The sequence below is a fragment of the Saccoglossus kowalevskii genome, chromosome 16, assembly GCF_978046115.1.
Source record: "Saccoglossus kowalevskii chromosome 16, keSacKowa6.1, whole genome shotgun sequence".
Classification (NCBI taxonomy): domain Eukaryota; kingdom Metazoa; phylum Hemichordata; class Enteropneusta; family Harrimaniidae; genus Saccoglossus; species Saccoglossus kowalevskii.
Genome location: NC_140656.1, coordinates 17,866,588 through 17,882,153, shown reverse-complemented (window position 1 = coordinate 17,882,153; position 15,566 = coordinate 17,866,588). Strand labels below are relative to the sequence as shown.

The following is a 15,566-nucleotide window of genomic DNA, read 5'->3' as shown; positions in this document are numbered from 1 at the left end:
ACACACAGGAATATTCTAAATTCCACACTTTACACACAGGAATCTTGTAAACCCCACATTTTACTCACACAGAAATCCTGTAATCTCCACACCTTCCATATACATGAATAAAGTGAACTGCACATTTTACACACTGAATCTTGTAAACTCCACACTTAACACACATGAAACATATAAACTCCACACGGTAATTTTGTGTTCTCAACAATTTACACACAGGAATATTGTAAACTCCAAACATTACACACAGGAATATTGTGTGATATTGTGTATTCAACATGTTCCTATAGCGACCAAGAATTCAAGAAGCCCAGGTACACGGTACGTCACATATGCTGTGTGTTGTGGCGTAATGCCCACAATACACATCTGACGCATGAATCTGACGTGACCAGATAAAACAGCGCCACCAACAAATATGTTGTTTTCATGCATGACGTCACTACACAAAATGGCGACCTCAAATCAATGGGAAGGTAAGTGATAAGACACGTTGCAAGTTTCCAATTAAGCCGTGTTCAGTCATCGTTAAGGTTTACCTTTTGGGATATAAAGCATCAGCGACTGTGGTGGTATTACCGGGCTTCCTTCCTCATAGTAAAGGGTGGTAGTTGTAATTTGTAAAGCGGTGTTAAAATGGAAATGACAGACGTGTACATGTATGATGTTGTCGGAGACTTCCGGCGCAGCTTTGCAAACTATATTTTGTTTTGTCTATGTTGGTATACACAAACAAACAAATATGTCGCCCCGTCTTGGTTCGTAATACCGGTGATCTAAAGCTATAATATAATTATCGTGGAATTGTGAGACATGGACGGAGTATAATAGTATTAATTAGTTGCTAGTGTTTGTGTAGTCGGTCTGAACAGCCCCTGTATATTATTACTACAACGTGTTACATTAGTGTATTACGTGTCTCTTGCCTGCAGGTTGTTGACTATTTATAGTTTGGGACTTTAAATTATTGTCACTTTCATATTTTCTGCTTAAGTACGCAAAGACGGTTAGTATGATCACAAAAGCAGTGTTGATGTATACAGACTTTTATTTTCAATGGAAAATGCATTCTAATGCGTTCATCAGAACACTCCCTTGTTGAGTACCTGGTTCATTTAGTGCTTCAGGTAATATGGTCTGTGATCTGATCCATGTTTGCACTATGCTGGTCAATTTAAACAAACATTAAAAGTCAAAGACCCATCCTTGGATGACATAAATTACAGTACGCAATTGCTTATAGTAGAGTCATGAACGGTTACAATTGTGTTTTTTTTCTCAGACATGTATTCATTTGCCAAGTTTAATTAAAAGGAACACTAGCAGTATACTGCTATCATCTTGTAAATTTGAAATGAAAAATAATTTGCGTAAATTGCTGTTTTGGGAAGCAGACATGAAAAAAATATTTTAAAGAGAATTGCATTCATTCATGCTATAATGCATCAATAAGCTATAGGAATTTGTAGCAAGCTTGGAAAGCTAATTCCCTAATGACATGTCAATGTCAACATTTGTTCAGTTTATCAGCTAGGCATGTCAAGGCAGTGAATAACAAGGGTGTTGACACATCCCGGAAATTCACTCCACTTCTCCAATGTACCGGGGTACAGATATGCAGTTGTTGTGAAACTGAACTAAACATGTTTTTCAAAACTGTTGAACCAGTGAAAATAACCCAGCACAAACAATCTATCCATTCTAAACTTATTTCAGAAGAGTTTGTTACAAAACAAAAATGTTGTAAGCGTAGCCATGTTTTATTTGGTAATTGTCCTAGTGGATCTTGGATGCTGTTATTTGGGGGGGGTGCAGAAATTTTTTCACTATTTTAATGTTTGCATTCAACTATAATACTGTGATGCATATTTTTTCCCAAAAATACGCTAACGAATAAAGATAAAAATGTATGGCTCAGCAAGTACCAAATCATGTTTACACAAACTTGAAGAAATTCCCACTTAATAGTTTTTATAAAAATGTTTGAGATATTAGTTGATGCAGTCTCTCTGCTTAACTACCGAGTTTGGTAAAGGGAGAAATATGTCACTAGGAGTGGGGGCTTCAGGGTTGGGAAAAAATGTCTAGTCAGAGGAGCCATGAAACTGTAGGATCTGTATGCTGTGCAAGTCAAATACAAAAATTTGGCTGGTATAAAATTGATTTTTCAGCATTGTCAATATTGAATAATTAAAAAATGAAATTGCTTCCCATCCTTTATATATTTTTTAAAGAACGGAGGTCATTGTGTAGCGCCTGTACAAATTTCATATAAACAATGTATAAGCTGAAAATTACAACTATACTTAGTCTGGTGATACAAGCTCCATGGTTGAGACAAGGGTAGTGATTGGTCAGTTCTCACTCTGGTGAAAAGTCACATCATCTAAAGTAACATCCAGACAGCCATCATTGCAGTTTAAGTGTGGCAACAAACCACTTCTCTCACACATTGAATTTGTTCTGCAATTTTGAGTGAAATTTTTATGATATCACTGAAATATAAAGGTGTACATTGCAATGTGGCAGTTTTGTTGCATACTGGGCACACTCTTTTATTCAACTTTTTTTAGCCTGTGATGCATGCCTTTACTTGTACTTGGTTTGGTGCCTGAAACTAAAAGCAACAATACCTTACAAGTTTAATCTTCAAAGCAATATTTTCTGGGTTGTAATTTAATTAAAGTACAATGTAAATATCATTTTCAAAAAATGTAGTTGCACATGACAGAAACAATGCATGCATATATGGGGACTTAGATCTTTGCCAGCCACCCATGTACTCCATATATTGCATGATGACTACAGTATTTTCTCTATTAGAAGTGCGGGGCTTTCACAAAATACCTATTTAGTCCAGTGTACAAAATGCTATCAGAAACACAGTTTCTTTTATGTGTGCCTGTATTAAAGATGTCCTTCTAATAGAGAAAATATGGTACATGTACATGCTCTGTACTTTTCTCTGTTCCTGTTAGAAAATGATACTCTGTAGAAATATCTTGTCTTTATAAAAGTAGATACTTGTTGAATCATTAGTTAGTGCATGTCATGAAATGATGTTCTTGATTTCATTGAATCCGTACCCCAACCTCTTGCCAGATGCAGATTCTATGATTCTATGATTCTATAATTTCTTTATTAATTTTTTAATGAAGATTTGTTTTGTGAAAAATGACATAAAGTTGACATTGCCCTCAAAGGATTGCCAAAAAAATTGCTAAAACTAAAGTTGTAGCAGTTTTTTATTACATTTGGACATAATGGGTAAAAGGTGATAAAAGTTTGGTGTTCAAGGGGTTATAAAAAAAATACTTTATTCATATGGGTCCTCTGCCTCTTTTGGCATTGGCAGGTCCCCAGGAGGCCGTGTTTTAAACCATGGAAACCAAGAATTCAAGTGAATCAGCAGAAAACTTGAAGAAAGAGCCGACTCCAGCCAGTGCTTTGAAGATTATTCAGAATATCAAGACAAACAGTGACACCATGTATGATGAACAGGTGTATGGTGTGTGCCGTCATTTTTCTGCATGTCTTCCAACTAACCTGACCCATTGTTTCCCAGCTACAACAGTGACCTACCATCTATTTATTGACTAATAATGTATTTCTATGTACATGTGTTTCTGTTAAAGTTGTATTGCCGGAAACAATAAAAGGGTTGTTAAAAACCATTTCAATTTTGTGAAACTTTGCCAAAGTTTAAACCCGAAAGTTACAGCATTTCGCGAGTTGTACTGACTGAAACCGGATGTGTTTTGCAAATTTATTATTTTCTTCACTTGACGTCCACACTAAACACAACTGTAGGAAGTCGTGGTACGTAATGTTTAGCGCGTAAGTTATCTTGAATGCAGTGCAGTGGTAACACAAGTAAAAGAATTTATTCTGTTGAATTCATTACATTACACATATCACATGCCCCAAAACCTACAACATTTTGCTGTCAATAACAATTTAACAAAATGAAAAGGTAATCAGGTTAAAGTTGTATTATCGTCAGAACTTAAATGAAAGCCCCTTCTAGTTTGAGGAAATCAAATTTGATAGTTACTGCATTTCTGAGTTTTACTAATCAAAAATTAATGCATTGCCCTGTTTGACTGTTAATGTAAAAGGATTAATTATTCACTGGGTTTTAATTTTGCTTATTTCGCTGACTGGAAAATGCGCTGAATTAAAACCCAGTGAATATGTAAAATTTTGCATAGAATACATTATCTAAATGATAAAACCGTGAATTTAAAACCCACTGAGTATGCCTTAAATGGTAAATCAGCGAAATATAAACCCAGTGAAAATTAGTCTTTTTACAGTATTATTTGTCTTTACTACAGTTAATCCCATTCTATGAGTTTACAATCATGCACCACTGTTTGAATTCTGCATCAGGAGCATGGTAAACACAACTACTAATTTCATGTACAGACAGTAATATTCGACCTTTAAAGCTCAAACTCAAACGCAATGTTAACATTAGTGAAATAATCAAAATTTGAAAGGAGGAGCCTAATGGTTATACAGGAAACATCTTGTGTACATTACGGACTAATCGTAGTGGAAAATGCTTCACTTCAAATATTGATTTTGTAATGTGGTTCATATTTGATTGTCCGACAGAGACTCGCCATGTGATTTTGTGACTAAATTCCGCCCCAAGATGCTAAAAGTTGATGTTCGGTTATTTGATTGTACCTGCGTGTCAAGTATGGTTTTTGGTCAAAAAATGCACCTGTATTAGTTTCATAATCTAAATTCAAGATGGCAATTATTTTAGTGCTAAAAATTTATCAAAATCACGCATTTCTAACATTCCGGAACCTGATCTCAGTTGTTTATACATGTAGACATATTTTATTCAAACCTGGATATGTCCATTGAACTTAATAGATTCGTGATGCAAATAATTCTTGTCCCCCAGATCAGATTCAAAATAACCTACCAGTTCAATATAACATTTTGTAGAATGTCCATTGTTGTTTGCTAACTTGCTTGCATATTTAGCAATGTGATGTACATCAATGTGTATTATACAAGAAAATGAAAGGAACATCTTGTTTGGGTTTGTTTATTATAGAAATGTTTATTATTATTTGGGTTTGTTTATTATAGAAAATTCTTGTGGAATTCTTGAATTTACAAATTTTTTGTGTTCAAATTTGTTTTGTTCTTTTTGCGTAGAGCATTATCAAATAAAATGCAGAGGACACACAATTTTACAAATGCATATATAAATGTAAAATGCATACTGGTATGTGTCACTTATATCAGGTGCTTGAAGCATGACTCCCCAATCCCAAGAATAGACTGATATGTTGATTGAGTGGCGCCCTCGCCAGACGAATGGCATCAGACAGACTGATGCCTCGTCGGCAAGATCAATACTGTGAATTTGCAAAGTTCACGCCTTCTTGCAATGAGTTTCAATGAATATTCATTTTTGTGGTCATAGTAACACTGTCAACCATGAAATTAAGGTACTTGATAAGTAACATCTTCGCCAGCCAAGGGACGTTTTTTTCAGGTCATCCCTCCAAACTAACCCTTCGCAGATTGAACCACACTACAGTGTGTATTTAATGGGTGCCCTTAAAGACAAGTAGGGGATATGCGACAAAAATACCAGCCAATCAGCTATCTTGTATCAAAATACAGTAGAGTAGGGTTTTTTCAAAATGGCGACCCAAGCAGAACAGATCACCCAGTTTTTCAAGATAAAAATCCTCACCCTTGAGGCATTACTAGCTGCGAGGAAGGGAGTGGCAAATCACCAAAAATTGTGCAACAGTTCAACTCGTGAATATTCAGTCGAGTAGAGTTTCTGAGATTTTCTTTCAGAGTTGACAGTTTCATTACTTTAAGACATAAATATTAGTCATTTTGCTGACGAAATATGCCACAAACATCCTGCAATGTTTGCATAAAAAAATGCAGCGTCGGTTTAGAGGGTTTGGCATACGCTTTTACCCAGACTCACAAAATCTGTTCACCCTATTCTGCTCTTTGTCATTGTTTTTTTGCAGCAGGGTAACATTATCCAGTTGAACAGTGGTAGTTTTTTTATTCTTGTTTAGAATTTACTAGATAAGGTTCATGACAAACTCTAGTTTTCTGTTTTGGATTGTTAAGTTATGTGGTGTATCAGTGTTGGCATTGCCGTTTGTAAACTTTTCTCGTCTATGGCATCATAAATTATCACATGCATACATCAGTTAAAACTAAGCTCAAACTACTCTAAAACCTGTCTAAATCGAGATTGTAAACCAAACGCCATTTTTCAGTCCATGTTTCATAGATTTGCTTGTACATGTATTTACAAGACCTCTATAAATCAAAAACCATTTTCTAGTCTCTGCTCTATAGACTTGTTTGTGTAAGCGACCTCTATAAACCAAACATCTCTGTAAACTAAACGTCATTTTCTAGTCCATGGTAAAGGTGTTTAGTAAAATGTGTATAAAAAATATGTTTTGTTGCATGAAAATCACAATTGATTGTGATAACATGGTTACAATGTTAAACAAAAATTCATCATGTTGGCTGAGGGTGTAGATGTGCCCTTAGGCTTATGACCAGGGAAGTATGGTACTATTGGTAATTGAACTATCGGTAATTAAAAATGTTGATATTTTAGTTTTCAGTGTCCAGTATTGCCACAAGATCTCAACTACTCAGAACTATCGGTAGTTTTTTTTTTTTTAATTGATCTATACATTCTCGTAAAGTTTTAGAAATTGCTAATACTTTGTAAATAGATTGCTTACTACTATGTAAGGTCATATACGAGGAAAAACATTGGGGACACTTGCAAACATTTTTAAATGAGCTTATTTTACCCTGACTACCGAATTAATACATGGGACTCTGTATTAGGGAGAAAGTACTCGTTCAATTGTTAGAAGTTCTACATTTTTGGGGATACTGGTATTGAGAAAACAATATAAACAGGAACTACATTTTGAACAACTCGACTGTTTCAATAGTTTGCCCAATGCTAATACATGGGTGATTTGATAGAATGTGTTCTCACAAGAAAGTTCCTGTAATTTATCAACCTTAAAATTAGCAGAAGTGCAACTTCATTTTCGAATTAAAAAACTGACTAAATTTACCAGTAATGTTTACTCAATTACAAACATTCCATTTCCGTAAAAGCCCAGATTTCTTTGTACTGTTTTGATTTTTAAGTTCACAAAACTTGCACTTATTTGTTAAAATTACATGTTTGTTAACCTCAAAATTGTACGGTAGTGCATGTACACGACTAGTTTTGACCATATACAAAGCAGGAATTTTATGTAACTGCAGGCAATTTAGCCTAACAAGGTAGCGTAAATTGCGCTCTCCACGGTGCTCCAAACCCAACGCACCCCTGACAGAACGATGTAGTTTTTCATTTCCTCCGTTGATTTTTTGTTTATACCAATCAAATTGCAGGAATGTGAGATAGTGACAGCCATCAAGGAGTAACCATTCATGGCAGAGTTTATTTCTGCCCAATGTTTATCATGTTGTTGAAAACAGTCTGTGATTTTTGCTGACAAGGCAAACACGGCTTTGATTGACGGTGTTAACATGATCACCAAAATAAATGCTCATTGAAACAAATTGCAATATGGCGTGAACTTTGCGAATTCTCAGTATTGATTGGCGTTAGTGGGGTCTGATGTCGTTTGGTCGATGAGTGCGCCACTCACGCCTACATGTCAGGTTACATGCAATTCCAGTAGAGCAAATATGGTATACCAAAACATGTTCATTTCCATCATCACATCATTATGTACTTTTATAGTACAGTCATTTGTTTCACTATTGAATATGAAATGAATACAAATATATGTATTTAATTTAACTTGTCTATTTCAGAGTTACGAAAACAAGCCAGACAGCTTGAAAATGAACTTGACCTTAAACTGGTATCATTTAGTAAGCTAGGAACGAGTTACAGCCATAAAGACTATAAGAATGATAGGTACAAGTACGTTATCCAATTTGCATGTTGTCGTATTCAACCAGGTATCCACTCAGCTTTGCATGTTATCGTATTGAATCAGGTATCCACTCAGCTTTGCTTGTTATCGTATTGAACCAGGTATCCACTCAACTTCGCAAATCCATTTCTGACAATCCGGAAATACTGTAAACAGTTGTATATTTTCTTGGGGGACGGCAAGAATGTAATTTTGGCGGAAGTCGTTGTGCAGAATTTGGTCCTTCTCCTCGACTTCCATGAACATTTGTTTCGAACAAAATTAAATCTGTTTACAATTTTGCGTTGTTTGTGCGGCGCTTAACATGGGAATGACTTCTGTGGTCGCGAGTCTTTGTGTAGCTTTCAGTGCGGTTGCTTGTTTTTGTGTGGTGCTCAATGTGGTTAGGAATGTTGGTCATTCTGGTAGAAGCATTGCATAAGAAAATATATATATATGTTTCTGGCCACAATGTGTATCAAAATGTTTTGTTTTTAGAAAATCAATTTACTAAAAATGTGTTTTTGACCTATTAAGCTGAGTGACATATCTCTGGGTGTAAGGTATAGATACATGTGCATGCAATGTACAATGTGTTTAAATTAATAAATCTTCACCAGTGTCCTCCCAAATTGAGAAGGTGGGCAGGTACATGTGGGGATTTAACATCTGCCATCAAACCCAATCTTAAGTTCACGTTGCTTGTCATGCAGCTTGCTTTCAAATTTTGTGTACATGCATGGGACCTTGTAAAACTCAGCCCCTGTGATGACCACTGACGTGATGAACACTATACCAGCAGACACTTTTTTTCCCTCGTATATTTTTATATATCAGTGGAAGGTTACAGCAGGCAATGTGTTAATGTTGTCCAGTAAATATTTACTTTGTTATTGTTACCCATGCTTATTTGTCATCTCAACAGCTCTGATACGTCACCGTTGCTTAGTACGTCAAGTAGTGAACGAATGTTTGATACCATGGCGATGGAAATAGAACAGCTCCTAACCAAGGTAAGACAGCTGGTGAGAGATTCATTGAAATATAATTTTTAAAACGCAGTAGTTTTTTAAAAAAGTAGGCAGCTAACTAACTCTCCTCGTCTAGTCCAAAAAGATCATGATGTAGAAACTAAACTTTGATGATATTCGCCAAGGTAGAATACTGTATTTGCTGTATTAGTAGTGTTCATGAAAAATGAGTTTATGGTCAAATTAAGTCATATTTTAACGATCAGCATATCCAGGGTCCATAGCGTTGGGAAAATCTTTTGAAAGTTTTTGGATTTTTTGAGGTCTGGAAAGTCTTTAAATTTCTTCATAATTATTAATTCATTTTAGAAATGCCCATTTTCTCCAGGAAACTACCATATTCTCAGAACTTTGATGAGCTTCGGTGATGATGTTGGCCTGAATTTAAGGGTCAAAATGTCTTAGGGAAAAATGCAAGAAAGTTTTGGAAAATGTCTGGAAAAGTCTTGGAAGTTATTTGGCTCTTGGTGCTATGGACCCTGATATAGTAAATGCTTTTATGTGAGCGTCTTTTGAGATGCGCTTCGAATAGAGAAAAAAATGGTAAAGCTGTATATGCTTCTATTGGAGAGTCGCTTCTAAACTTTTCACCCCCAGTTTCCTCTTTTCATCACAAATTCACAAAATAGTCCAGTTTATAGTCTGCGCTTTCCTTCAGAAGATTGGGACAAAAATAAAGAAATTTTTTGAGTAAAAACTGAAAATTGACTCAAATTTTGTCTATTGGCTCCAAAAATAAGGGTTTATTTCCAGAAATATTGAAGAATAAAAGAAAAAAAGTGTGCAGAAAATTTTGGCGATAAAGTCTAGTGGTGAAAAAGCTAATAGAACAAACTTGGTAATTCTTTGATAAGACACTGGTTCTAATATACATGCTTCCTATACTGTCTTTCAGTTAACTGGTATCAACGATAAAATGGCTGAATACACCAGTAATATGGCAATGTCTACTCCAAGTGCTGCTCTTTTGCACACATTACAAAGACATCGAGATATACTACAAGACTACACCCATGAATTCAACAAAACTAAAGCCAATATCTCCGCATACAAAGAACGAGAAGATCTGCTTGGGTCTGTCCGACGGGAAATTGACACATATAAAAGTTCGTCAGGACTGAACAGAAGAACAGATCTTTATCTCAAGGAAAATGAACACTTGAGGAAGTGAGTATTGTATGGTTTTTATCTCTTGGTTTTATGGTAACTAGGGTATGTAATTAGTACAGAGATGAGAGAATCTATTGTTGGCTGTACCCCTTAGATGTTGACAGTAGCTACGTTCTCGCACGTCTAAAAAACACTGGTGTTTACACTGTTTTTTTGTTGTGCAAATATTAAATAATCTGCTGAATTGTTTGCTCGCGTTCTCACTTAGTAAAAACACCAGTGTTTGAGGTCCTGTCCAACCCCTTTTCAGCTGCTTTCTCTGCAATCACAGCATATACTCTAGCATCCCTAGACGTTTTGTCCATCATTCTTTGAATTTTTGATTCTCTCCATACAGATATCAGTAATCTTGTTTCTTCGTCTGACCAGTTCGACATTCGACCTGTAACGTTTGACACCATCTTGCGTAATGACAAGCATAAATAAGTTGGCGATAGAGGGCATTTGGCCGTCGTATTATGTTCACACGGCACATTGCGTTGTGCAAAAGCCGGTGTGACAACGCCGCTTAGAATCTGGTCCACCCCTTTTACGACGGTGTCAAAAATGCCGATGCCACAACTGCATATTCTGTTCACACACGCATTTTAACAATGTTCTCAAATAAAAGGCGTTGTGACAACGGCTTATTTCGTTCAGTGAGAACACCACTAGTGATACAACATGATTGCTTGTTTGATAAGATTGACATCTGAAAAATTCTAGATTATTTGATATAAACGTCAAATCAAGTTACGGGCAACATATATTTTTGTTTTTGTTGAACATCCACTATACGCGCACCCTTGTACGTGTATAGCTTTCTAATTAGATACTAATCGTTTGTTCCTCGTCTCTCGCGTAGCTCGACCATCTGTATCTTGAAGTAGGAAAGGCATTGACACACAAAGGTGATTTCACCTCAACAATACAAATATAATCTCTAAATACTTCTAAACTGAATATCGGAGAGTGAAATATTATAGCCACTAAAGGTCAAAATAAAAAAGTCAATCGTACGATAAAAATACAATATAACTAAACGGCGACTACATCCACATTTAGTTAATCAAACTTGAATTAACAGTTAACCAAACTTTGAGTTACATGCAACATAATTTTGTTTTTGTTGTTGTATGTTGCCTGTTTGAGTTACTAAACATATACATTCAACAAAAACAAAAATGTACGTTGCTCGTAACTCCAAGTTTGGTTAACTGTTATTTTAACTATGAGTTACAATTTTGGTTTAAAAAATATTGGCATTGCCATTTTTGTAACTCAATGTTTTCATAACTTAAACAATTCAGCATCTCGCATCTGAACTACAAATACTAGTAATTTAGCATCAGTAGATCCCGTGAGCAATGATGATTATTATTATTCTATTTACCGTGTTATCGTAAAAAAGCTCTTGATTTTACAATGTAGCTATAGGTGGGTATAAAAACTGAACATAATTGAAGTGATGTGTGAATTTATAAATTATTTTATTGGGTTTCAATTTCAGTATTTTTGTTAAGTCCATGTCTGTGAATAAGATCAAATATCACAACAGTGACATTAAATACAACTGAAAATTTATGCTTTCACAGTATGTTGAACTGTATTTATGATTATTGTTTCAATGTTATTCTTATTTCAGTACAGAGAGGTTAACAGATGATGCAATTAGGTTAGTATTAAACTTGGTATCTAACTAGTGAACAGGGGGGGGGCAGGTATGTGGAGGGTGCAAATTTTTGTATTCAATTTTGTATTCAATTTGTCTATCATTGATAGCAACTGTGTGTGTGTACAGGGTTGCCAATATGCTCTTGAATGTGAAATTGATTTTGTTTTTTCCTCACTTGATTTGATTTGATTTGATTTTTTTCCTCACTTCCTACTATAGTGTTGCTATGGCTACAAAGGAAAATCTGTCATCACAGAAGTCAACTCTTAAAAAGATATCAAATAGTGTGTCCAACATAGTCAGTATCCTTTTACTATTGTTGTTAGGACATTTTCTGTACTGTGATATTTGTTGTAGTTCAACTTGCAGTCATCTCTGTGTTTTGCAAACTTTATGTGAAGTATGTCAATGCACAGTCTAGTGCAGTGGAGTTTACATATGTGACTACCATGTTTGCTACAATAGAAGCTCATATCTAATAGAAGTCCAGATGACCCAAATATTGCGTTCATTGTATCTTGGATCGGTAAAATATCCCAGTCCTGGAAAAATAATTGTTCTTTATTGATAATTCCTTTTCTTTCTGAATCATGGTAATTTTCACACAAAATTATTTTGACTGGACTATACGAAGTGTATTCATTGCTATTAATTATTCACTACTTGTCATGAAGTTAGGGAACCCGTGAGTGGAACCTTCCCAAAAAGATAAGTAGGCATACATTTTCAAAAATAATACTGCCCGAATTGGGGGGGGGGGGGGTCACTCCTGTGTTAGCATTGCATAAGTCAAATATAAAGCTGTCTTCTCATTGGTTGGCAGCCCTCAATTCATGCTAATTATTAGCATAATCATTACCATAATACCTCGAAAATTGGGTGGGGAGGGGCACCGCAGAATAGACCAATACAAATTCATTCTTAAAACTGAATACTGTAAGAATGGCTAATATTCACTGGGTTTAAATATTGCTGATTTACAATTTCAGGCATAATCTGTGGGTTTTAAATTCACAGTTTTATCATTTAGATAATGTGTTCTATGCTAAATTTTACATATTCACTGGGTTTTAATTTAGCGCATTTTCCAGACAGCGAAATACTGTAAAATGACTAATTTTCACTGGGTTTAAATTTTGCTGATTTACAATTTCAGGCATATTCTGTGGGTTTTAAATTCACGGTTTTATCGTTTAGATAATGTGTTCTATGCTAAATTTTACATATTCACTGGGTTTTAATTTAGCGCATTTTCCAGACAGCGAAATAAGCAAAATTAAAACCCAGTGAATAATTACTAGTAATTCTTTTACAGTATCATATACCACAATAAAACATAAAACTGATTATCATATATTACAATAAAATTGCTTCTTTCATGTACGTAAGCACATGCATGGTAAATCACTATACCAACAAGTACTCTCAGACGCTGTATACTACAACTTCAAACATGCATTTTTTTCCATGCACCTGTTGAAAATTGTGAGCACATGTGTCAAGCAATGCTCTATTTCGATATAACTTTCCTACAATAAAAAATAAGCGTAACTTGTGATTTGTTGTTAAATTCACATGATAACTAATTTTCATGATTTTTTTCTTAACCGTTTCTCACAGACCGTTTTCCAATAATAAACAGTCTAGTGCAACGAATAAACCTACGAAAAAGACGAGACTCCATCATCATCGGAAGTGTTATTGCCGTGTGCATTATTCTTATACTCCTCTATGCCTTACATTGACCTATGTTTTGAGTCGCTGTAGCGTAATGAAACAAATATAATCAGTATGCTTAGTACTTTCTTAGAGGTGGAAACTCATTGTTTTCTAGTACAGTCAAACCTGTGTACATAGTGACAACCCAGGGTCTTCATTACAATGATCTTTATAGACTGGTTGGCATATGTTTTTATGGATCACAAATTTGTACATTTGACATTGTATTTGTCCAAAAAATAACCAGATGGTTCTGCAACTACAAGGCAGAAACTCAAAATCAAATATAATTGATTTGAAAAAATTAAAATTGTTTCATTAACGAAATGCTAATTATTATTTGGGTCTCTGAACAACACTGCTGAGAGGGCGGTCACATAAGACCTTTCTTTCTACATAGGTTGCTTATATGTTATCCTGGGGTACCTTGTAAAGTAAGCACTACCCGGTATGGGCAGATGGGGTTTATATAGAGGTGGTCCAACACAGGTTTGACTGTAGTTGCACTCCCCAACTTGAAACTATCATGAAAAAAAAAGTGTTTCGACTGTGATTGGCATTTGGATTACCTAACAACTGCAATCAACAAGGGAGTTTCATTTTTATATTCCAATGGTAGTGCAACACTATTAGAAGTACTGGGTATATGGTATATAGAGCTTGTTTGCTATTAAGATCACATGATTTAATCACGGGAACTGTTTAAGATTGATGACAGCAGGAATCAAGTGCCGGCTGCCTTGAGATTAGTGCCACCAATTTTCTAGTCGTCAAACTTCTGTTAATTTACACTTTATGACTGTTTAAGTTTTGGGACAGCTGGTATTTATGATGTTGCATGCTTATTTATCATTTTTGGGGGATATTTTTGTGCTATTTAATGTACAAATGTAGGAGGATGAATTTCAAGAAACTATTTCAGATATTAGAATTAATGAGATGGTCAGAAAGTATATTTTTATAAGACCATATTAGGAGAAATATAATGCGCTTTGTGTATGACCTTTGAAAAGGTCAAACATTCTGGTACAATGAAGTTAAAGCAGGGGAGTTGTCACCTGCGCATGCGTCAGATGGCCATAGCGTGTCACTGTTTACAAACAAGCATCTACCCATGAGCCTTTGCGTTTTAGCGTGTGTTATCGTTGCGCTGGTGACGACCCTCTCGCTTTAAACATTGCTTAAAATCTGATATAATTATTGAAATTAGTGTCATTGTAGGACAATATTGCTTGACAGTGCCAGGATGTGTGACCTTTGGGTGTAATACAAATGCCTAATTATGAAGCCAAATATGTTTTGCACCTATCAATGTTTTCCACAAAAGGAAGAAGTGGCAACTGGGGAAATTGACTACAAAATAAAGTCCCTTACTCTGGATTAGACAGTGTTTATGTGCCTGTATACAGACAAATTTAACAACTGAGAATGCTGCAAGACTGTCGGTTTATGCCCTGCCCGTGGATTGTTGATATATTGTCATGTTCCCAGGTGGGGAGTTTGATATGCTGAGAAAAAAAAAAGCGTTATTTCCACTTTTCAGCCTGCACTACCCTCCTATTAGAAAACTATATGTGCGTTACTTTCCCGTCCTTGGTGAGTCTTGGATCTCACGACAGTAAATGCTTTGTTAGTGTAATTTTGCTTGCAAATATTCAAACTTGTTATTGCTTTTGTCATAAACAATCAAGCCCGTGCTTTTTTGTTTAACAGACTAGCAAGTTATTTACATTTCAGTTGAGTATGATTATATTACAGTGGGGCCGTAGATGAATGAGTCCATATATTTCAAGAAGCCTTGCAATTGAGCTTTGTTTGTGTGCAAGTTGTGTCATTAAGAGACCAATACTGTATTTCTCCTATTACAAGCTCTGAGGCATGTACACGCCAAAAGTGGGGCAACTTTATATCTGTAGGTGACGGGAAATTATATTTGGCTAAAAATTATAGAAAAATACATACAGATTTGAAATGTTGTATTAAAATTTTGGCGGAATCAATTCTTAATTTATTTATTTATGC

At 35.3% G+C, this 15,566-nt stretch overlaps 1 protein-coding gene across 4 annotated transcripts; it reads left to right on the top strand.

The window, feature by feature from the left end:
- Positions 1 to 411: 411 nt before the first annotated feature.
- On the top strand, positions 412 to 15,544 carry LOC102807763 (Golgi SNAP receptor complex member 1-like). Of its 4 annotated transcripts, none has more exons than XM_085491146.1 (8): positions 442 to 476; positions 3,356 to 3,508; positions 7,867 to 7,972; positions 8,896 to 8,983; positions 9,897 to 10,168; positions 11,796 to 11,825; positions 12,045 to 12,127; positions 13,446 to 15,544. In XM_085491146.1, exons 2-8 carry the CDS (start codon positions 3,382 to 3,384, stop codon positions 13,568 to 13,570), a joined length of 831 nt encoding a protein of 276 aa, XP_085347272.1. In that variant the 5' UTR covers positions 442 to 476; positions 3,356 to 3,381; the 3' UTR covers positions 13,571 to 15,544. The 4 variants fall into 4 exon arrangements, with proteins under 4 accessions (XP_085347274.1, XP_085347273.1, XP_085347272.1 ...); XM_085491145.1 differs by having other exon boundaries at positions 7,867 to 7,978; XM_085491148.1 differs by lacking the exon at positions 3,356 to 3,508 and having other exon boundaries at positions 412 to 476.
- The last annotated feature ends 22 nt before the right edge of the window (positions 15,545 to 15,566 follow it).

What these genes read in the sequence shown, in the direction of transcription:
- LOC102807763 (XM_085491145.1), top strand. Translation starts at nt 3,382, where the DNA reads ATGGAAACCAAGAATTCAAGTGAATCAGCAGAAAACTTGAAGAAAGAG. An exon ending in GTATGATGAACAGGTGTATG is followed by an intron (nt 3,509 to 7,866) that starts GTGTGTGCCGTC and finishes TGTCTATTTCAG; the next exon opens with AGTTACGAAAACAAGCCAGA. An exon ending in TAGTGTGTCCAACATAGTCA is followed by an intron (nt 12,128 to 13,445) that starts GTATCCTTTTAC and finishes CGTTTCTCACAG; the next exon opens with ACCGTTTTCCAATAATAAAC.